The following is a 23,761-nucleotide window of genomic DNA, read 5'->3' as shown; positions in this document are numbered from 1 at the left end:
GCTCTTGCGCGCGTTCGCCTCGGCTGGAGTCGTCCCGGCGTGCCCCGCTGGCGACCGGGCGGGCGACACTCTCGCCCGGGACCTGGCGCGGCGGGACGGGCCGGGCCCGGCACGTCTGCGCGCCCAGTAACTGTGTCCTGGGACTCGTTGCTGGTCGTTGCTGTGGTCCGAGCGTTTCTCCGAGCTTTGCTCTGGGCACGGCCACCGAGGTCACATAACCCGATCGGCTTCATGTTAAAAGTTAGAAGCCTCCGAGAGCCAAGACCCTTGAGGGCAGTGTCAGGCGCGGAACTCGTGGGGGCCCTTGACCCGGAGAGCAGCGTGGCGTGTCTTGTCACCGCGAGGCACGCGGTGTCTCGTCTGCTGCGGCCCGCGCCCCCGCGGCGCTCGCGACCGCGGCGACCAGAGCCTGGCGCGGGCCGGGTCCGCGTCCCGCGGGACGCGGCCGGGGCCTGACTTCGCTTCCCGGGGGCGGTGGGGTCGGTCACAGCCTGTTTCCCCAGGGAGGAGCTAGAGGCGTGGCGAGCACGTCGTGGTTTCCGGCTGCCGGCAGAGCCCGAGTGCGAAGGCGGCGGGAGCCTAAAGCCGAACCTTGTTGAGGTTCTTCAGCGCCTGAAAGGGGCACGGCTCGTATTTTTGCTCGCCACGCAAAGGAGAGCCTTGGGGGGTTCCTTCTTAGTGGGGATCTTGGCCCCCAAAGGCTGAACCGCGGGCCTAGACAGAAGTTAGGAAGCCCTTTCAGTTGCGTCACTCTTCCAGCAAGTAAACGGGTGGAGCAGATGTTGGGGGTTGGCTGCTACGGTCATCTCTGTCTCACACTTAAAAAAATGTTATTTTGGCTGGATGCTTTTCTTCAGACCAGCTGAAAGCCATTTACCTTAAAACCTGGGAGTGCCGGGCTCGGTGGCTCAGCCTGTCATCCCGCGCTTTGGGAGGCCGAGGTGAGTGGATGGCCTGAGCCCGCGGGTTCGAGACCCGCCTGGGCCACTTGGCGAGCCCTCCTCTCTACAATAAATAAAACAATCAGCCGGGCGTGGGAGCGCGCGCCTGTCATTCCGGCTCCTCGGAAGGCGGAGGCGGAAGGGCCGCCGGAGCCCAGCGGGTCGAGGCGCCGGGGGCCGGGAGCGGCCACTGCCCTCCACTCTGGGCGACAGAGTGAGGCTCCGACTCAGAAAAAAAACCCGGGGATTTCCGTGGAATGCGAATCAGGTAGCAATTTCGGAAGTGTGAGGCTGTTCTATAAAGTTAGGTTGGCGTGAGATGACAAAGTTGGGCGCTTTGGATGACTTGGAAGGGAGAGAGTGGAGGGTGTAGCAACAGTGGCTGAAAAATAGAGGTTAATATTTAATTTTCTCCCATTGGACAGAGGCTGGCCCCCTAAGCTGACTGTGCTTTTTGGGATGTCCGAGTCTGAAGTGTGTTGATGTATCTGAAATCTCAAATCTTTCCAGTCTTCCAGTATGCTTTTATTTGTTCATCAACTCTTTGTTTTGCCATTTTCTCTCCCTCACATCTGCTTTTGCCCTTGTGGAAAATATCGTCCTTCTTTCTATTACTTTATCTTATTCCAGGTGGCTTCTACTTAGTGTTTTTAGATTCTGTCAAGTTGGTGTCTCATTCTGTAACTGAATCCTGCTCCTCAGAGTCGACTTGACAGCTTTTATTTATTTATTTTTTTAAGAGGTGGGGTCTCTGTGTTGCCCAGGCTGGCCTCAAACTTCTGGGATCAAACAATCCTCTGGCCTCTGCCTTGTGTAGCTGGGGCTACAGGCCTGTGCTACCGTGCCCAGCTTTGACGGCTTTTAGGTGTTTGTTCTGCCATTTACATCTGTACTTCATAATTCTGAGTAACAAGCATATATAGTTTTGTTTCTTTTTTTTTAATTGGAGTCTCGCTCTCGCCCAGGCTGGGGTGCAGTGGCACCCTCAGGCCACCTCAGCATTGACCTGCTGGGCTCCAGTGATCCTTCCGCTTCAGCCTTCCAAGTAGCCAGAGCTACAGGCACTCACTACCACACCCAGCTAGTTTTTTGATTTATTGTAGAGGTGAGGTCTTGCCAAGTTGCCCAGGCTGTTCTTGAACCCGTGAGCTCAGGCAGTCCTCTCACCTTGGCCTCCCAAAGTGCCGGGATTATAGGCTTGAGTTACCACGCCTGGTCTACTTTTGTTTTGTGGTCCTCTCCCATTTTAGACGTGTGTGTGTGTGTGTGTGTGTGTGTGTGTGTGTGTGTGTGTTGGCGTCTCACTCTCACTCAGGCTAGAGTGCAGTGGCATGCTGCTCATGGCCACTGCAGCCTTGACCTACTGGGCTCAGGTGATCCTCTGCCTCAGCCTTCCAAGTAGTTGGATGTGTGCCTCCATGCCCAGCTAACCTTTTGATTTATTACAGAGACGAGGTCTCGTCATGTTGCCCAAGCTGGTCTCAAACCCGTGGGCTCAGGCAATCCTCTCATCTTGGCCTCCCAAAGTGCTGGGATGACAGGCTTGAGCCACTGCGCCCAGCTTTTTATACACTTTCTACTGGTTTTCTGCTCCTCCAGAACTCTGTTCAAAGACATTTCTTTTTCCTCATCATTCTTCCAGTACTGTTACTATAGTTTTTGGTTAAATGATATTTTGCTTTTATATAATTATCATAAGGTAAATATTTTTGCATTTGAATTGCCTTTGTTGTATAGTTTTATTTTTCCTGGGCTTAATAATTGTTTTACTTTTTGGTTTGCTTGTTTATGGTATATTGCCAATTCTTTATTCAAACTCAGCAATTTAAACTCTCAGGTATGGTCAAAGAGGTCACATAATCCTATCAGTTTCATGTTAAAAGTTATTTTTTTTAAGGTGTCCTTTACTACTTACTGCTCAAACTTAGCCTGGCTTCTCTTTCCCTTTTCTGCACATCTGTGCCGCTGGGACTTCCTTTTATCATCCACTTGAGAATTCCCTTTACCTTCTCCCTGTGTTAGATAGACCCTTTGGTTCTTTTATCTCGGGGCCTCTTGGTTTATTCTGTTTTGCTGCAGCCCAGTCTCATATGCTTTGAGATGAAATGGATGAGGGTTTTCTATTTTTTAAAACAATTGTATGCCTGAAAAAATATTTACTGAATTTGGGTGATAGTTTGATTATCAAATTTTAGGTTTGAAATATTTTCCCAAATTTTGAGAGCATTGCTATATTTTCTAGTAATTCTCTTATTAGAAATCTTTTTTTTTGGAGTCTCACTCTGTCACTCAGGCTGGAGTGCCGTGGCACGCTCACCACCACTGCAGCCTCAACCCGCTGGGCTCGGGTGATCCTTCTGCCTCAGCCTTCCTAGTAGCTGGAACCACAGGCATGAGCCACCATGCCTGGCTAATTTTTTGATTTATTGTAGACATGGGGTCTCACCATGTTGCTCAAGCTGGTTTGGAGTCCCTGAGCTCAGGCAATGATTTAGCCTCCACTTGCCATAGTGCTGGGATTAGAGGCATGAGCCACTGCGCCCAGCTCTTGTTAGAATTCTGAAGTGATTCTTGTACTTGGTAATTTAAAAGTTTTCTGGAAGCTTTCTTTCAATTGGGAAGCCAATTTCCTTCAGTTCTGGAACATTTCTTGTATATTTTTTTTTTTTTTTTTTTTGGAAGTTGGAGTCTCACTCTGTCACCCAGACTGGAGTGCAGTGGCCGCTCCTGGCTACTGCAGCCTTGACCTGCTGGGCTCCGGTGATCCTTCCACCTCAGCCTTCTGAGTAGCTGGAACTACAGGCGCACACCACCATGCCTGGCTAGTTTTTGTGATTTATTGTAGAGATGAGGTCTTGCCAAGTTCCCCAGGCTGGTCTCGAACCTGTGAGCTCAGGCAATCCTCTCACCTCGGCCTCCCAAAGTGCTGGGATTATATACGTGAGTCACTGCACCCGTCCCAGGAACCTTTCTCTAACTTGTGGTCTTAAACTTCTGTTCTTCAAAATCCAAGAGGAAAATACATAAGAAATCAGTACAACAGAGTTTATATTAAATAAGAGTAGCATACAAAGCTATAATTAAGATGAAGTGATGAAAGCCAAAACATTAAATATTTTAAAATTTGCTTGTTACTTGTTAGAACCATGTATGAGGGGTAAGGTAATATATGCAGTATTTTTTTTTTTTAACTTTAGAATTTTTAATTTTAAAATTGTGGAGTTTAATTCAGAGTTAGGTATACAAATATTCATTATGCAGGTACCCTTGTTGATGAGGTGTGTCACCCCCTTTCTTTGAATTGGAATCTCACTCTGTCACCCAGACTGGGGTGCAGTGGCATGCTCACGGCCACCACAGCCTCGACCTGCTGGGCTCAGGTGATCCTTCCACCTCAGCCTTCCAAGTAGATGGAACCATAGGTGCATGCCACCATGCCTGGCTAATTTTTTGATTTATTGTAGAGCCGAGGTCAGGCAGTCCTCTCACCTCTGCCTCCCAAAGTGCTGGGATTACAGGCATGAGCCACTGTGCCCAGCTACAATCATTTTAAAGTGGATTACTAGCTGGGCTCGGTGGCTCAACCTGTAATCCCGCGCCTTGGGAGGCTGAAGTGAGTGGATTGCCTGAGCCCATGGGTTCGAGACCCACCTGGGCAACTTGGCGAGACCTCATCTCTACAATAAATAAAAAATCAGCCGGGTGTGGTAGCGCACGCCTGTAGTTCCAGCTACTTGGAAGGCTGAGGCGGAAGGATCGCTGGAGCCCGGCAGGCCGAGGCTGCAGTGGCCGGGAGTGGCCACTGCACTCCAGTCTGGGCGACAGAGTGAGACTCCAACTCAAAAAAAAAAAAGTAGATTACTTACATTGCTTTAACATGCCCTTCCCATTAGTGTACTGTTAAACTAATCAAAACCTCTACACATGTGTATTCCCTTACATTAGCAGCACACACTACAGCTACTCTCAAAACTGCCCATCTTAAATGACTTAGTGAGTGAAAGGAAATAAAATGTGGGTAAGTAACATATTAAGGAGAAATAATGGGAATTAGAAGATTAATGCAGTTCAGCTATTCTAATCAACCAGCCAGCTTGTTAGCAACAAGGGTTAGTTTTCATGGAGGAAGGTCTTGCGGAGTGGGGATGTGTTCACCAGTGAGCTCTGTTTTATCTGGGGATGTAGTAGGAACTTGCTTCTTCTTCATGTTTTGCTTTAGCCATGTTGTAAACCCCAGCGTAAAGATATTTTTTTTCATTCTGCAGTCACTTCCTTAAGAAATCTGAACCTCCAGGCTTTTGTTTCAGACGAGCGTACTTTGCTTTTAATTTTGCTTCTTCAGCTTTCTCTAGGTTACTCGCTACTTTTTTTTGAAAGCAGGATTTATTGAGAGGATAGAAAGCTCCCACAGTGGGAGGGGACCCAAAGGGGTTGCCTTTTTTTTTTTTTGAGTTGGAGTCTCACTCTGTCACCCAGGCTGGAGTACAGTGGCAGGCATGTGGCATGCTCATGGCCACTGCAGCCTTGACTTGCTGGGCTCAGGCAATCCTTCCACCTCAGCCTTCGAAGTAGCTGGAACTACAGGTGCGTGCCATCACACCCGGCTAATTTTTTGATTTATTGTAGAGATGAGGTCTCACCAAGTTGCCCAGGCTGAACTAGAAGACATGGGCTCAAGCAGTCCTCTCACCCAGGCCCCCCAAAGTGCTGGGGTTATAGGTGTGAGCCACCACTTTACCTTCCATTTCCTTCTGCTTCCCGAAGGCTGCCTCAGGAACTTCCATGGACACAGTGCTCCCCTTGACTGCGCTTCTCTCTTTTTACAGATTCTGAATATTAAACCTCTGTCAGATAAGTGATTTCCAAATACTTTCTTCCATTGTGTAGGTTATCTTTTTACTTTCTTGATAATGTCACTTGATGCACATATGTTTTTAATTTTAATTAAGACCATTTAATCTATTTTTTCTTTTGTTTCTTGTGCTTTTGGTGTCATATCTAAAAATACATTGCTAAGTCCTACGTAATGACGGTGTACTCATATGTTTTCTTTTAAGAGTTTCGTGGTTTTTAGCTTATGTTTAAATTGTTGATACATTTTGAGATAATTTTTGTGTGTGGTGTGAGGTGGGACTCCAACTTTTATTTTTTTCATATAGAAATTCAGTTGTATTTTTGCCATTTTGGAGAGACTGTTCTTTCCCACTGAATGGACTTGGGGTCCTTGTCAAAATCAACTGGCCATATTTATGGGTTTATTTCTGAAATCTCAATCTTATTTCTTAGGTCGCTGTGTCCATCCTTATGCCAATACTATACGGTTTTGATTGCTGTAGCTTTGTAGTAAGTTTTAAAATTGGGATGTGTGAGTTCCTCCAACTTTGTTCTTTCTGAAGAGTGGCTATTTGGGGTCTGTTGGCAGTCCCATTTGAATTTGAGAATTGGCTTTTCCATTTCTGTAAAAAGCCCATTCGAATTTGTTGGTAGGAATTGCCTTGAATTATAGATTATTTTGGATAATGACATCTTTACAGTATTAAGTCTTTTTCTATCCATGAACATGAATGTCTTTCATTTATTTAGGTCTTTAATTTCTTTGAACAGCATTTTGCAATTTTTGCATACAAGTTTTTCATCTTTGGTTAAATTTATTTCCAGGTGTTTTGTTTAGATGTTATTGTAAATGAAATTGCTTCCTTAATTTTATTTTCTGACTGCGCACCATGGTTCACACTTGTAATCTCAGCACTTTGGAAGGCTGAGGTGGGAGAATTGCTTGAACTCTGGAATTTGAGACCAGCTCGGGTAACATCGCAAGAACCCCTCTCTACAAAAAATTTAAAAATTAGCTGGTGTGGTGGTACATGCTGTAGTCTCAGCTGTTTGGGAGGCTAAGATGAGAGGATTGCTTGAGCATTGGAGTTTGAGGCTTTGGTAAACTGCGATTGTACATGTCAACTTGGGTGACGGAGTGAGTGATACTGCGACTCAAAAAAAAAAATCTTTTTCTGATTGTTTAATTCTAGTACAGTAGTTCCCTCTCCTCCTTACCAGTGGTGTCACCTTCCACAGTTTGTTACCTGCCGTCATCTGTGGTTTGGGGATATTAATGGAAGATTACAGAAATAATTCATAAGTTTTAAGTTGCATACAGTTCTGAGGAGTATAGTGAAATCTTGTGCCCGCCTGCTCCATCCTACCCAGATCATGAATCATCTCTTGCCAAGCATTTCATGCTGTATATGTGCCTACCTGCTAGTCACTGAGTAGCCATTTTGGTTATCTGATTGTTGTCGAATCAGTGCTTGTGTTCAAGTATCCCTTATTTTGCTTAATAGTGGTTCCAAAGTGCAAGAGTGGAGATGCTGGCCATTCAGATATGCCAAAGAGAAGCCATGAAGTGCTTCCTTCAAGCAAGAGGGTGAACGATTTTGACTTAGTAAGGAAAGAAAAAAAGATTGTATGTTAAGGTTGCTAAGATCTACACTAAGAATGAATCTTCTGTCCATGAAATTGTGAAGAGGGAGAAAGAAATTTGTGCTAGTTTTGTTGTCACACCTCTAACTACAGAAGGTATGGCTATGGTGTGTGTTAAGTGCTTAGTTGGTGGACAAGGCATTAAATTTGAGTGGAATACACGAGCAGGAAATATTTTGATTGATGGCAGCGTAGTTCATTATGGGTCTTTGAACTTACCTCCCTTGAATAAGGGGGGAATTGCTGTGTACTGACTTTTGTTGATCTTGTACTCTGCAACATTGATGAATTTGTTTTTTAGCTTCAGTAGCTTTCTTTTTCTTTCTTTCTTTCTTTCTTTATTTCTTTTTTTTTTTTTTTGAGTTGGACTCTCACTCTGTCGCCCAGGCTGGAGAGCAATGGCACACTCATGGCCACCCCAGCATCGACCTGCTGGGCGATCCTTCTGCCTCAACCTTCAAAGTAGCCAGAACTACAGTTGTGCGCTACCATGCCTGGTTAATTTTTGATTTTGTTGTAGAGACAAGGTCTCGCCAAATTGCTTGGGCTGGTCTCGAACCCATGGGCTCAGGCAATCCACTCGCCTGTGCCTCCCAAAGTGCCGAGATTATAGGCTGAGCCACCAGGCCTGGCCAATAGCTTTCTTATAGACTTTTTTTGGGTAATTTTCTCTATGTAGGATTATGTCATCTGGAAATAGAGATACTTTTACTTCTCCCTTTCTAATTTGAATGTTTTTTATTTCTTGTCTTAATTGCTCTGACTAGAAAAATGTTGAATAGTAGTGATGAAAGTGGTTATCTTTTTTGTATTTCTTCTTTGCTTTCTGTCCTTTCGCCATTGAGTATATAGTTAGCTGGGGACTTGGTAGGCTGAGGTGAGTGGATTGCCTGAGCCCGTGGGTTCAAGACCCGCCTGGACAACTTGGCGAGACCTCATCTCTACAATAAATTTTTAAAAATCAGCTGGGTGTGGTAGCGTGCACCTGTAGTTCCAGCTACTTGGAAGGCTGAGATGGAAGGATCGCCGGAGCCCAGAAGGTCGAGGCTGCGGTGGCCGGGAGCGGCCACTGCACTCCAGTCTAGGCGACTGAGTGAGACTCCACCTCGAAAAAAAAAAAAGAAGAAAAAAGAAAAGATAGATTATTTAATAGATGTTGATTGAGCAAGTGACAGTTAGTAATTTATTTTAAAAATCAAGGCTCTAGCCTACAGGATTTACTAAAATATGTTTCGAATTGAAAAGTAATTTTAGAGAAACGGAAAGAAAATATTGGTGAATATTTCATGATTCACAAATGAGAAAGGCCTTTCCAACATATTATTGGGAAAAGTAAGCAGCAAAGATTGTTTTTACAGTCAAAGATTGTTGAAAACAACTGTTTAAGAATCAGAATCTTGTTTCACAAAAACATTAAACACTAAAACAGGTGACAGTCTGGGAAAACTGCAAGAAAAACCCCTCAAATACTAGTATGGTTGAGAATCCTTAAAAATTAGTGACACAATATTCTGTCTTCTTAAAAATGGGGATAGCTAGTATCTACTTTTTTTTTTTTTTGAGCTGGAGTCTCGCTCTGTCGCCCAGACTGGAGTGCAATGGCTGCTCCCGGCCACCGCAGCCTCGACCTGCTGGCCTCCGGCGATCCTTCCGCCTCAGCCTTCCAAGTAGCCGGAACTACAGGCGCATGGTACCAAGCCTGGCTAATTTTTGATTTATTGTAGAGATGAGGTCTCGCCAAGTTGCCCGGGTGGGTCTTGAACCCATGGGCTCAGGCAGTTCACTCCCCTGGCCTTCCAAAGTGCTGGGATTACAGCTTGAGCCACCGAGCCCGGCTAGCTAGTATCTATTGATGGAGAATTTATACTCTATTTCAGTGTGTGTGTAAAAAAATGATCTCTAAGTAATCAGAGCAATGCTGAATTGGCTCTGTTTTCTGCCTATCAGATTAGCAAGACTGGAGAAATGAAAAAAATCATCTCTGAAGACTATATGCTGTTACTTAGACATTCCAATACTGAGTAGGAGAGCAATCGATATAAACTTTATGCAGAATTGGTAATATAGGGAAAGCTTCAAATTCTTACATTTTTTGAACTGGTTATTTGATTTCTAGGGTTTATCATAAGGAAGTAATTGTGAATCCACAAATTTATGTGTATTTCAGTAAATATTGAGTATCTGCCATTTGCCAGGTAATATTTTAGGTTCCATAGTGGTGATCAAGCCTCAGGTGGTTTACTCTAGTGGAGCTACAGTTTTGAGGCTCAACGAGCATTCGTGTCACTTGGATCAATGCTATGAAGTAACGAAGCAGGATCGTCGTGGGAATTAACAATGAAGAGGGACTGGGGGACTTGGCGTACTGGCTCACACCTGTAATCCCAGCACTTTGGGAGGCAGAGGTGAAAGGATTGCCTAAACTCAGGGGTTCAAGAGCAGCCTGGGCAACTTGGTGAGACTTCATCTCAGCAATAAATCAAACAATTAGCTGGTCGTGGTGGCTCGTTCCTATAGTTGCAGCTACTAGAAAGGCTGAGGTGAAAGGATCGCTTGAGCCCGACAGGTCAGGGCTACGGTGGTGGTTAGTGTGCCATTGCACTCCAGCCTGGGCGACAAGAGTAAGACTCTCTCAAAAAAAAAAACAAAAAAAACGAAAGGGGACTTATTTCGGTCAGAGAAGGGAATGGGAAAGCCCCTGTCCGAAGCCAGTTGAAACTTCACTGATACTAGCATCGATTCAGTAGCTCCTACACCAAATGTCTGAACTGCAGTTCCTCTTGTACTATGAAGGGTTATTATGGAAACAGCTCATCATTAGCAGAGTGATACTAACCTGTCTTATGAAGGTCTAAAACTGTCTGTATTGTGAGGGAGCAATCCAGTGATAAGTCAGTTACCTTTCACAAAGGACCAATAAGTTGATCTCTGTGAATGCTTGGCCTCCCAAAGTCGTTTGTAACTTTTCTGACACCTCCGGTTTAAAGTTAAAAAAATCAAGGATTGTTAGGTCCTTCTTTCAGAATCTGGATTTATGCTGAAAATCAAGATAACATAAAATTTTCCCCCTTCTCCGGTGGAACTTTCTGTTTTCCCTGAGTTTGACCGAGGATACTTTTGTTATCCTTTTGACAGGTGTACTGGACCCAGTCCTTACCTCCTCATGGTGTAGGAGACAGGTGAGGTGGGATAGGCGGCACTTGGGGCATCCCACTTACTCCACACCTGTCCTGTCTCTTCACTGTGCCAGACTAGAGTCATGCTCAACAGGATTTTTTTTTTTAGTCTATTCCCTCAGGCCCATCCCGTAGTTCTGGTTTCACTAAGACAGTTGAGGAGGAATTTGGCTCCCTTTTACCTACCTTCTTTGCATTTCTTTACTCTGACATTGAGAATACTGGGCACAGATCACATCCTATCAGTACCTGCTGTTGGCCTTTGCTTTATTTATTTTTCTTTTATTTTTTTGAGTCGGGGTCTAACTATTTTTTTAAAATTAAAAAATAATTAATTTATGGAGATGAGGTCTTGCTGTGTTGCCTAGGCTGGTAATGAACTCCTGGGCTTAAGCAGTCCTCTCACCTTGGCCTCCAGAAGTGCTGGAATTACAAGTGTAAGCCACAGTACCTGGTGTGGCCTTTGCTGTAGATGAATAGTTGGACTCCCAGGGCTATATCATTTGGAGAGAAGCAGTGTGGTTTTAGTCACTCGTTAAAAGAATAACATGCAGAAGGCAGATGAAGTGAAATTGAAGAGGTAGGCATCGTTTTATGCTAGTCTTTGGTGGGAAACTTGGATATTTAAAAAATGTAATAGAAGCCATGGAAGAATTTTAAATTTTAGGCAAAGGCATCGCATGATTTGTCTTAGGTTTTATTTTATTTTATTATTTTTTTATTTTTATTTTTTGAGTTGGAGTCTCACTCTGTCACCCAGACTGGAGTGCAGTGGCTGCTCCCGGCCACCACAGCCTCGACCTGCTGGGCTCTGGCGATCCTTCCAACTCAGCCTTCCCAGTAGCCAGAATTACAGGCATGCGCTACCATGCCCAGCTAATTTTTTGATTTATTGTAGAGATGAGGTCTCACTGCCCAGGCGGGTCTCGAACCCACGGGCTCAGGCAATCCACTCACCTCAGCCTCCCAAAGGCGCGGGATGACAGACTGAGCCACCGAGCCCGGCTTGTCTTAGGTTTTAAAATGATACCCATCTGGTGAATGGATTGGATGGGAGAAAAAATACACAGAGAGGAACAGGAAGAAATTAGGCTTTTTAGTAGTCTCAGAGAGAGGTCATAGCAGGTTTGGTAGGAGCAGTGGAGATGTTGAAAAATGGATGGCTTGAGATACATAGAAGCTAAAATTGACACAGGTCTTGTTGATGATAATTTGCATTTGAATTTAGAGTTCAAGAAAGATGAGAGCCAAAGATAAGTATTTGAGAGTCAACATATAGTCAGTAGCCAGATTGTGTGTTACAGGTAAGATGTCCTCAGAGGAAGAGGTCTTAGCTCCAACTCCTGGAGAGGTCAATATGAAGGAAGAGCCTGCATAAGGGTTGGAGAAGTCAAACTAAGGGTAGCATGGTGGCTGGAAGTCATGAAAAGAGTATTTCACAAAGATAGTGTGATGTAAGAATGTCTTCTGTAGGTTTTATCAGAAGGAAAAGTTGAAGCAGATTGTATAGTAAGCAGTGGGGACGGTTAAGTTATTATAATAGTTCATGTGCTATCTAGTCTTCCCTGGATAACCACTTCTTCACTTTATTCAGGTTTCCGATCAAGTTTACCCTCAAAGAGACCCTTCCTGACAACCAGTCTCTTCTATAGAATCTAAGGTGCCATTGTTTGCACCTCACCCTTATTGCCAACTAGAAAGAAAAAACACTGCCAACAACAAAGGCTACGGCATTAGACTACTTGTGATTTGTGTGATGAATATTGGTTTCCAGATTTGTTAAAATATGGTGAACTGTAAATATTTGATGAAATACTATGAGATAGTGTCCCTCTCCTGCTCCCTTTATAGACATGTTTGCTTGTCACTTCTACTAAAGGGCACGTTTGTCAAGAAAGGTTTTTTGTTTACTGCTGATTCCTCAGGGTCTGTAACAGTGCTTGGTTAGTAGTAGGCACCATGAACAAATGCTAAATTTTGTGGGTCTTAGGAAACAAACTATATTTCTATTTTGGTTTTCCTAAAAAATGCAGAATTTCCAAAAAGACCTGGTACAAAAGTACAAAGAATTTAGATGGGTGGCAGAGCTTGTAACTTTCAGGTTTGTACTTAAATGTAATGTTTTGTTTCAGTGATTTTATTCTTTTGGAATTTTAACCTTATCAAAGATTGATTTTAATGGCACCTTTTCCTTCCTTTAGAAAAGCTTTATGTTGACCTTAAAATTAACTCGAAATTTAGAAAAAAACCCTTTAATTAGGTGGAGAAAAATCATAGTTATTCCACTGTTCAACTGCATTCATGGAATTTCTGTTTTTGACATTAGGAGCACTGGGCAGAAATCACATTGTGTCAATACTTGTGAGTGATGGTAGGTTATTATAGAAAATTTGAAAACTATAAAAAGTCCTTAAGTATAACATTTTTTTTTTTTGAGTCAGAGTCTCACTCTGTCACCCAGGCTGGAGTGCAGTGGTATGCTCACGACCACTGCAGCCTCAACCTGCTGGGCTCAGGTAATCCTTCCGCCTTAGCTTTCCAAGTAGCTGGAATTACAGGCATGCGCCACCACACCTGGCTAATTTTTTGATTTATTGTATAAGAGATGAGATCTCACCAAGTTGCCCAGGCTGGTCTTGAACCCATAGGCTCAGGCAATCCTCTCACCTTGGCCTCCCAAAGTGCTGGGATTGTAGGCATGAGCCACTGTGCCCTGCTACATGATTCTATAATCAGAGGTAATTAGCGTTTTCATATGTGCCTACTCAAAACATGCAGTTGAAAACATACTACTACATAGATTGCTTTTTTTACTTAATATATTGATTTTTTTTCTCCCCATGACCTAGTATAATTTTCAAAAATAAAATGTTTGTTTTCTGTGTACTGTTTATCACATGGATAGGACTTAATATGTATGTCTCAGCATTCTGGGCTTTAGAGTTTATGGAAATAAAGAGACAGGGTGTGACCTTTGCATATAACCTGAAGAATTCAGTTTTTATTTCTGCTTTTTGGTTTCTTGGTGTAAAATACTAATCTGATCTGTAGAGAGAACAGTACATGGACCAGGGAATGCCCAGTGCATTCACATGTCTTAAGTACTTTCTTATTCTTCCCCATAGCCATTTACATGTGGCTGGAGAAGAGAGGTTTCTAGTGTACCTCTCCTCCCCTAGAGAAGCTGGTTTCTGTTTACTTTCTTATAAAGTCAGTGATGCCACAGGGTTTCTAAGGTTTCCAAGGCTGTTATAAGTTCCTCGCCTCTGTGTCTGCTTTTGTCATGCTATTCTTGGTTTTATTTTTTTGTTTTATGATAGGATTTTTTTTGTTGTTTGCGTTGGAGTCTCTGTCACCCAGGTTGGAGTGCAGTGGCACAATCACTGCTCACTGCAACCTCTGACCTCCTGGGCTCAGGTGATCCTCCTCAGCCTCCCAGGTAGGTGGGACTATAGGCGCACACCACCATGCCTGGCTAATCTTTAATTTTTTTTTGTAGAGACGAGGTCTCACTATGTTGCCCAGGCTGGTCTTGAATTCCTGGACTTAAGTGATTCTCCTGCCTCAGCCTCCCAAAGTGCTGGGATTCCAGGTGTGAATCACTGTATCTGGCCTATGATAGGAGTTATAAAAATGTGGAATCCTAACTTTTAGAGTATACATGTATGTTTTTAGGCAATTTTTTAAACCTTTTTTTCTTTAACCTCTTCTTTTTTTGAGACAGGTTCTCATTTTGTCACCCAGCCTAGAGTGCAAGTGGAGCAATTATGGCTCACTGCAGCTTCAACCTCTGGGGATCAGGTGATCCTTCTGCCTCAGCCTCCCGGTAGCTGGGACTTTAGGCATGTGTCACCATGCCCAACTAATGCTTTCTGTATTTTTTGGAGATATGAGGTCTCACTATGTTGCCTAGGCTAGTCTTGAATTCCTGAACTCAAGCAGTTCTCCTGCCTCAGCCTTCCCAAAGTGCTGGGATTACAGGCTCGAGCTACCATGCCTAGCTTTTTTAACCGTTTAAGTGAACAGAAATTTAATATTTTAATATCAATTTTGTTAGTACAATTTTCACTCCTTTTGAAAAAAGTTAGCAAATATTTCCATATGAAAAGTAAAACAACTTTTTTTTTTTTAGAAGTCAATGAAAGGATTCTATTTTGCGAAGCTGTATTATGAAGCTAAAGAATATGATCTTGCTAAAAAGTAAGTACAAACTGTAAACATGCATTAGTTTTCTAAAATCAGTGCCTTTCTTCATGTTCTTCTTTGAAATAGGTTTAAAAAAAATGTTCTTTAGCAATTCTTCCTAAGCGTATCCTGACTTGGCACAGCTTAAAGCAGGAAATTAGTCAGACTGATGGTAAGGACCAGCCTAGATTCCATTGAGACTGAGCCTGCAGTGAGTATTTTCTGTGTGCTGCTGCTTGTTTATACCTAGGGCAAGCAATTGTTTGACTTAAAGCACTTTTTCTAAAAATAGTCGTGGGTTAGAATAAAAGAGGGCTAAGCCTGTATCTTAATATCTTCCTGGTTAGAGAATGGATACTTTAATCTGCTGGAAAATAACAATGAATACAACATTAAACAGTGATTACTAAGCAGGAGAATAGGTTGTGTAAAAGGTCTTTAATTGGACCGAATATATGATGTTTTGAGGCTCTGTCTCTCTCTTAGGGCTGAGAAGCTTGGTGATTCTGGTTTACTGACTTGGCATGGCTTAAAGCAGGAAATTAGGAGGAAGGCCCACCATTAAAGCCATTGATGGGAAGCTGGTACTTTATGCCAGCAAGCCCCAACATTTTAATAAGTGACTGGTTTGTGGAAGACAGTTTTTCCAGGGATCGGGAGGGCGGAGGGGGTGGTTTCGGGATGATTCAAGCGCATTACATTTATTGTGTACTTTATTTCTATTATTATTACATTGTAATAATGAAATAATTATACAACTCACCATGATGCAGAACCAGTGAGAGCCCTGAACTTGTTTTCCTGCAACTAGACGGTCCCATCTGAGGACGATGGGAGACAGTGACACCCGATGTGTTGCTTATGTCCAGTCTACTTCGTCATCTTGTTTCGGTTGCTGTCACTGCAGAAAACCCTGCTTCACAAAGATAGGAAGCAGGCTTTTCAGTGCTGATCTGACAGGAGGTGGAGCTCAGGCGGTGTCAGTGAGCAATGGGGAGCAGCTGTAAATACAGATGAAGCTTGCGTTGCCTGCCTGCTGCTGACCTTCTGCTGTGCAGCCCAGGTCCTAACGGGCCAGGACCGGTACTGGTCCGTGGCCTGAGGGTTGGGGACCCCCGCTTTGTATAGTTAGTAGCATTGGGACTGCTAAGCCTTGTACTGGTTTAGGTCTGGTCTGATTTCTCTTATGATAACACTGTCACTGAATCTAGAGGATATTTACTTATTTTTGGTTGTTACTATCTATATTTGGTACTTAGTAATTTTTATTATGTTCGATTTCAGCTAGGTACTGTACTGTTAGAAATTATTGTCTTGCTTAAGGGGTATATATTCCTTTTGTTGTCATTTGGGAAGTTACTGCTTTTTAGTATTTTGCATTCTGATCACTTAAAAAATTTTTACTATAATCACTTTCCTAATTTATGTGCAAACCTTGTTAGTGCTTTACCAAAATGTGATCAGTAAGAAAAAGCAATTTATATGTTCATTTCTTATGTGTGGATAACACTGGAAAAAGCCTTTGGTAAATGGGGCATTTCATGGTAAAATGAGTATGTCATCAAGTCTGTGTGTTGATTTGTGTTTTAAGTATTAACAATTTCTTTCTATGAATACTTTTGAGTTATCTGCATACATAGTGGTAGCTAAGTACATTTCTAAATTTAATCATTTTTTTCTATATTTTCCTTTAACTATCCTCCATTTTCAGAAGTGAGCTAAATTTAATAATTTAAAGATTATTTACTTTTGTACGACTGTTTTAAAACAGATACATATCTACATATATTAATGTGCAAGAGAGGGATCCCAAAGCACACAGATTTCTGGGTCTTCTTTATGAAATGGAGGAAAATACAGATAAAGCTATTGAATGTTACAAGGTAAGTTATAGGATTAAAACGTAGCCTTTGTGCAGCCAAACACATGATGCCCAGAATAACTTATATAAAGAGTAAGTTGAATGTATTTTATGGATGACATGAAAATAAGCATTGGTATCATGGTACCCTTAAGTGACACAGCTTGGAACAGGTTTAAAATTATTTAATACCTATAAATTTTAAATCTAACATGGTCAGAAATGGTGTTCTTGTGTGTGCTTTTGCATTCACTGAATAAAAACGTAATTGTTATTTGATTCATTTTCAGAAAATGTCAAGACACTTGAAATTTTAACAACCTTGAAATGACTTGTCATCTAGGAATAGAGTTTTTAATGGGTACAGTGAATAACTTTGCATGAATGTGTATACTCATACATACTCGTAATTTATTATTTACTAATTTTTTATTTCTCTTCTAATGTCAGCGTTCAGTGGAGTTAAATCCAACACAAAAAGATCTTGTGTTGAAGATTGCAGAATTGCTTTGTAAAAATGATGTTACTGATGGAAGAACAAAGTATTGGGTTGAAAGAGCAGCTAAACTTTTCCCAGGAAGTCCTGCAATTTATAAACTAAAGGTAAAAAACTAAAAACAAAAGGAGAAAATTTAAGACACAACCATTTCTAATATTTGGAGTTGAAATTATTTTTCAGTAGCAAACTTTCACCTGGGGTTTTTATTTCCTTTAAATTTTTTTTTTTGAGTCAGAGTCTCCCTTTGTCGCCTAGGATGAAGTGCACTGGCACATTCATGGCTACTACAGCCTTGCTCTGCTGTGCTCAGGCAATCCTTCTGCCTCAGCCTCCCAAGTAGTTGGGACTACAGGTTTGTGCTACTGTGCCCAGCTAATTCTTTGATTTATTGTAGAGACTGTATCTTGCCAGGTTGCCCAGGCTGGTCTCAAATCCCTGACCTCAGGCAGTCCTCTCGCCGCACCCTCCCAAAGTTGTGGGATTCAGGCGTGAGCCACTGTACCTAGCCAAGTATGAGAATTTTTAAAAAGCGTTTATAATGGTGGTGTTGTCATTTTTTTTAACATAAGGTTAAAGACAAGGGCTTTTGCAGATACAGAAAGGCCAGGTATAAGTTTATGGAAATGACCTAGAAGAAGGGAGGAACTTGGTGGAGGAGGGAGGGGAACGAAACGCAGAGCACCAGTGGAGGGCTGGTCCTTGCCGGGCAGAAGGCTTGGGAGTAAGGGGAGTGCAGCTAGGTAAGGTGAGATGGAATTTACGGATGGTGACTTGAAGTTCCTCAGTGAAGGATGACTTGAGATGGATTTTGCGTTGAACGTGAGGATTAAAGGAAAGTGTGGGCAAGTTGAGCAAACAGGAGTAGTATGAAGTGTTCTTTCCAGGAAATGAAGAGAGTGACTCTGTTCTAGCTAACATGGTATTTTGTTCTAGGCAGTTCCAGTTGGAGGTTTGAGATGATGAACGTGAAATTACTTAGTCTGGGGTTGTGGTCTTTCAAATTCCGTGTGTCTGTCCCCAGGTGTTCACCTGTTAGTGTATAGGCACACAGAAAGCAGTTGGTCCTTCTGAGGAAAGGAATTAATTTAGGGTGTCTGTGTCTTATTTTGCTTTGTGTTACTATGAAGGAATAATTGAGGTTGGGTAATTTATAAGGAAAAAAGGTTTATTTGTCTCACACTTCTACATGTCGCCGGTATCTGCTTGGCTTCTGGCAAGGCTTCAGGAAGCTTTTACTGATGGCAGAAGGCATGGGGAGCTGGTGAGAACAGATGCAAGAGGGAGAGGAGTGTCGGATTCTTAAACAACCAGCTCTTGAGGGCACAAATAGAGAACACATTACCACGAGAATGGCGTCAAACCATTCATAAGAGATCCACTCTCATGATCCAGGCCCCACCTTCAACACTGGGCATCACACTTCAACATGAGGTTCAGACAAGACACCATCCAGCTGTACCTGTCAGCAAACTAATTATGGATATCAGAGAGTATGGCATTTTTGCTTTACAGAGAAGAAAATATTTCTGTGTATGTATGTTTGTTTTATGGGTAATTAATACTTGGTGATGTCAGTCTTCTTTTTTTTTTTTTGAGTGATGTCAGTGTTCTTTTTTTTTTTTTGAGTTGGAGTCTCACTCGGTCGCCCAGACTGGAGCGTAGTGGCCGCTCCTGGCCACCGCAGCCTCTACCTGCTGGGGCTCTGGCGATCCTTCTGCCTCAGCCTTCCAAGTAGCTGGAACTACAGGCGCGCGCTACCACACCCGGCTAATATTTTGATTTATTGTAGAGATGAGGTCTCACCAAGTTGCCTAGGCGGGTCTCGAACCCGCGGGCTCAGGCAGTCCACTCACCTCAGCCTCCCAAGGCGAGGGATTACAGGCTGAGCCACCGAGCCCGGCTGATGTCTGTGTTCTTAAGGGAGCTTTTCATGTGTTGGAGGAGGGAGTAGGTGGTGGTGAGGGTATGTGTGCCCCCAGTGAGGAAGAACAGTAAGGAGGATGGTGTGATTTGAGCGGTAGGACCAGATTTTGAAGACCTGTGTCAGTGACAAGTGAATGGCTAAGGTTGGAGTGGAGGACAGAGTGACTGGAGATGAGGTGATTAACAAACTGAGTAGCTAAGCTATTTTATGTTTTGCACATCTTTAAATTGCTAATGCTAGTGACAGTAGTTAGGGATATGTCTTACTCCAGTTGCAGAGCAAAAGTTTACCAAAGTTGTGGGAGGAGCTCTGATTTGGAGGTGGCAGTGAAAGTGAGTAGGCCACAAACCCCTCTTTCTTTCCTTGCGTGTAGACTCAGAGAGAAAAAGTTCTGGCAGAGAAGTAGCGGGAGCTATCCTAGGATGGTAGCTGCTGCCTCCATGTAAGGTCAGGAGGTGATGGCAGTGCTTGAGAAGATGGTGAAGGCAGCGGAGCAGGTGGCGGTTTGAGTCAGATGTGGAGAGAGAAAGCAGTTTGGAGCAACCCTGTTACCGAGGCCTGACTGGAGAGCCCTCGGCTTCTAGTGGTGCCTGAGGTGTGCGGGGAAGTGGGGCAGTGGTCCTGGTCGTCGCTGAGGTGAGAATGCGCGGCTGCAGGTGCTTCTCCCTACATGGCAATCTTGACTTTCAGCTTCTTGCTTGTAAGCACCTCTCTGAAGGGACTGATAAGGTGTATAGGATGGTACTTTTGGTGACATTGTCCCAAAGGTAGACACCATGGAATGTGCTAATTGGGGCCATGACTTGTTTCAAATGTACAGGTGTTATTCTGACATTTTTTTCCTCCAAATAGGAACAACTTTTAGATTGTGAAGGTGAAGATGGATGGAATAAACTTTTTGACTTGATTCAATCAGAACTTTATGCAAGGCCTGATGATGTCCATGTGAACATCCGACTGGTAGAGTTATATCGCTCAAATAAAAGGTTGAAGGATGCTGTGGACCACTGCCATGAGGCAGAGAAGAACATAGCTTTGCGTTCAAGTTTAGAATGGAATTCGTGTGTTGTACAGACTCTTAAGGTAGGTAAAAATTGTTGGGTCTCTATATTTCTGTGTAGACAATTAGCATGCATCTCTGTACGCAGTGCCCCCCCAAAACTTAGATTTCTTTTATTTATGTAGAGCAACTATGAAATGAAATTTTTACCAGGATCATTTAAATTTAGAATGGGGAAGTTGGGGCAATAAATAGGATAAATAGATATTTTTGGTGTTTTAGGTGATAAAGTTGATATAAAAATCCACTAAGTTTCACAAATGTGATGGGAGTGAGCAAAGGAATTTGTAGGTATGAAATGCTAAATTTCTTAAAATTTGATTAAGTGATTATAGCTTATTGTTCATTCTACAAAACAGGAATATCTAGAATCTTCGCAGTGTTTGGAGTCTGATAAAAGTAACTGGCAAGCAACCACTAGTGACTTACTTCTGGCCTATGCTAATCTCATGCTTCTTACACTTTCCATTAGAGATGTTCAGGAAAGTAGAGAACTACTGGAAAGGTATGTTGATTCTGGAGAGAACAGTATAAATTACAGATTTTCATTTATCAGTAATTCAGTTCATTGCTCTAAACTTCTTTACTGAACCATGCTTTCTATAATGTATCCAGGAGTTGTAGTTAATTTGATGAACCACTTGGAGGGAATCTCATTTTTACTGCTTTTATAAAGGGTGTTGTAATTGGTTTTATATGACTTTGATTTTTAGAGAATTCTTATAAAGTGCAGGCTTGATTAAAATTAACCTTATAGTTAAATATTCAGTTTTGTCAAGCCTAATGATGTCTTAATCCTTAAGATGAATTTTGTAACTGCTATTTCATATTTTATTTTTAAAAATGGGATAATCTTGAATGAAAATTAGATAATGAAGTTTTTCATCTATCAGATGGCTAAGTTTAGATGTATTAGAATAAGTACTTACCATCATTAGTATTTCAGAAAAACACTGTTTTACCTTAGAAATAAAACTAAAATAAAATGCTCAATTATAATACAGTTTCTCTTTTTTTCCTAAATTTTGACTTTGAAAAACCAGTAGCCATCACCATTTGTAAAAATAAATTCCATTGAACAAAACCACAACTTGAATTTGTATAAAGATGTTAGTTTATATCAGGGGCTGATTAGAGCTTGTGGACCAAATTAATACATCCCGCTGCTTAATTTTATAAATAAAGTTATATTGGAACACCTGCATGCCTCTTTGTTAGTGTGCACACTACAAGGGTCTATTGAGTAGTTGTAACAGAGATTGTATGCCTGTAAAACCAGGTTAATATCCAACCCTTTATAGAAAACTCTTGCTCATCTCTGGTTTAGATTGTCCATTTCCCTGTCTGGCATAAGGAAAGAAGTTCATTTCACTGAGTGCAGGAATTGGTTAGTTTTCTTGAAAAAAATCTTAGTGTCCTAAATTGGTAGGGTAAAGACAATATCCAAAAAAACTAACTTAACTTTTAGATTAGCTTAACTTTTTGCCTGGTCCTTTACTTTTTTTCCTTTTTTGGAGTTGGAGTCTCAGTCTGTCATCTAGGCTGGAGTGCAGTGGCATGCTCATGGCCACTGCAGCCTCAACCTGCTGGGCTCAGGCGACCTTTCCTCCTCAGCCTTCCAAGTAGCTAGAGGTATAGGCATGTGCCGTCATACCCAGCTAATTTTTTGATTTATTGTAGAGATGAGGTCTTGCCAACTTGCCTGGGCTGGTATTGAACCCATGAGCTCAGGCAATCCACTTACCTCACCCTACATCAATTATTTTACAAAAGAACAAAAATTTACAAGAGTGGCATTGTTTTGCATTTTTGTAAACACTTTAGCTTCTGACTTAATAAAACATAGTCGGACTTTCATTGATTTTCACTTTTAATCTGTTAAGCAATTAACATAAGCCTCTGGAAAACTCAGCTATAGCTACATGAGAAAATGAGAATATAAAAGTCAAAAAATGTCTTAGTACTAGTAATAATTTTAACCTCATGGATCCCTCAGAGATCACCAGCCTTCACCCCTGGAAGAAATCCCTGTTGCCTTCCCTGCCACTCCCCCCTCCCCCGTTCCCTCCCCCCCTCACTCTGTTGCCTAGCCTGGATTGCAGTGGCACTTGACCTGCTGAGCTCAGGTGATCCTTCTGCCTCAGCCTCCTGAGTAGCTGGGACTATAGATGTCAGATGTGTGCCACCACGCCCAGCTAATTTTTTGATGTACTGTAGAGGCAAGGTCTCGTCAAGTTGCCCAGGATGGTCTCCAACCCCTGGGCTCTGGCATTACTCTTGCCTCTGCCTCCCAAAGTGCTGGACTTACAGGCGTGAGCCACCATGCCTGGCTTGCTTTATTATAACCTACTGTAAATCATGCTTCACATGTTAGTGTTTGCTTTTGCTTTTCTTCCATCATGATGGTTCTGAGGATTGTTAGGGTTTAGAAGCACTAATTAGAATAGAGGTTAGAAATAATAGTTGGACATACAATGTATTTAGAACTCTGTAATTATATAGTAACAAGAGCAATTATGGTATTGGTACCCAAATATCTGTCAATTATTATAATTTGAAAATGACATGTCTAATTTAAGAAACTTCAACTTGTAGTTAAGTAATGAAGCCACATGATCAGAAAGAACCTAGAAAATAGTTTCCCAACTTTATTCTGATTTATTATGAAATGTCCACCTAATCACTAATATCTGTCTGTAATCACTGATTTTATTTGATTTGTATTCTGTGATTGGAAGACTGGAAATAACATTATTCTAAAGTTTATACTTGAAGCATAGTAAGAATGCAGGATAACAAGCACTAGATGATTCATAATTTATAAAATGGAGAATAAGAATTATTAGGAGTTTGAATGTGGAAGGCAAAGGTTGAAATACATTTTTATTCGTTTTATGACTTTATTTTGAATTAAATGATGAAACCATGATTATTCCCGATGCAGTGGTGTGGACTAATATGTTAATATTACAGTTTTGATAGTGCTCTTCAGTCTGTGAAATCTTCTGTTGGTGGAAATGATGAACTGTCAGCTACTTTCTTAGAAATGAAAGGACACTTCTACATGCATGCTGGTTCTCTGCTTTTGAAGATGGGTCAGCATAGTGATATACAATGGCGAGCTCTCTCTGAGCTGGCTGCATTGTGCTATCTCATAGCATTTCAGGTAAGCCTTTACCAGAGATAGATGCAGTTGACATTTCACTGAGACTTGATGCATTTCAACTGAAGGCATTCTCCGGTATATAATGCCAATATGTAAACAACCCGGTGGAGTTAAAGTTAAAATGAAAATAGTTTAATAGAATGAAAAATAACAGAATGTATGTAGTATTGGTAAGGCCGGTGAAACAGGTGTGTTGATGCATTGCTAGCCAGCATTGCTGTGACTTGTTTGAAGAATTTGATCTTTTCACTCTGCCGTTTCTGGGTCTATATAATAAGGACATAATCTCAAATATGGGTAAAGCTTGATTCAGAAAGATATGTGACAAAAACATAAGAAATAGATTGGGGGGGTGCTATAAGCTATGATAGAAGAATATGATTACAATTTTAACATGTCGATTGAACAGCTTAGGGGGAATCCAAAAAATGGAATTTATTTATGAAACATTGTGTATTCTTTTTTTTTTTTT

General features: G+C 42.0%; 1 protein-coding gene and 1 pseudogene across 1 annotated transcript in view; one reads left to right on the top strand and one right to left on the bottom strand.

Moving 5' to 3' along the window:
- Positions 1 to 5,022: 5,022 nt before the first annotated feature.
- Positions 5,023 to 6,666, bottom strand: LOC103264227 (annotated as a pseudogene).
- Positions 6,667 to 14,730: 8,064 nt separating this feature from the next.
- LOC103264213 (E3 SUMO-protein ligase RanBP2) overlaps positions 14,731 to 23,761 on the top strand; it is a 51,755-nt gene continuing 42,724 nt past the window's right edge. The window contains exons 1-6 of the mRNA XM_008061859.2: positions 14,731 to 14,794; positions 16,551 to 16,662; positions 17,091 to 17,243; positions 19,916 to 20,146; positions 20,483 to 20,628; positions 23,097 to 23,289. Of these exons, the coding sequence (XP_008060050.2) occupies positions 14,733 to 14,794; positions 16,551 to 16,662; positions 17,091 to 17,243; positions 19,916 to 20,146; positions 20,483 to 20,628; positions 23,097 to 23,289 (897 nt within the window). The 5' untranslated portion in view covers positions 14,731 to 14,732. The remainder of the gene's footprint in view (positions 14,795 to 16,550; positions 16,663 to 17,090; positions 17,244 to 19,915; positions 20,147 to 20,482; positions 20,629 to 23,096; positions 23,290 to 23,761) is intronic.

This window comes from Carlito syrichta, unplaced genomic scaffold, assembly GCF_000164805.1.
Source record: "Carlito syrichta isolate Samal-C Ts95f unplaced genomic scaffold, Tarsius_syrichta-2.0.1 Scaffold305632, whole genome shotgun sequence".
Taxonomy (NCBI): Eukaryota; Metazoa; Chordata; class Mammalia; order Primates; family Tarsiidae; genus Carlito; species Carlito syrichta.
This window is presented reverse-complemented; position numbering and strand designations above follow the sequence as displayed.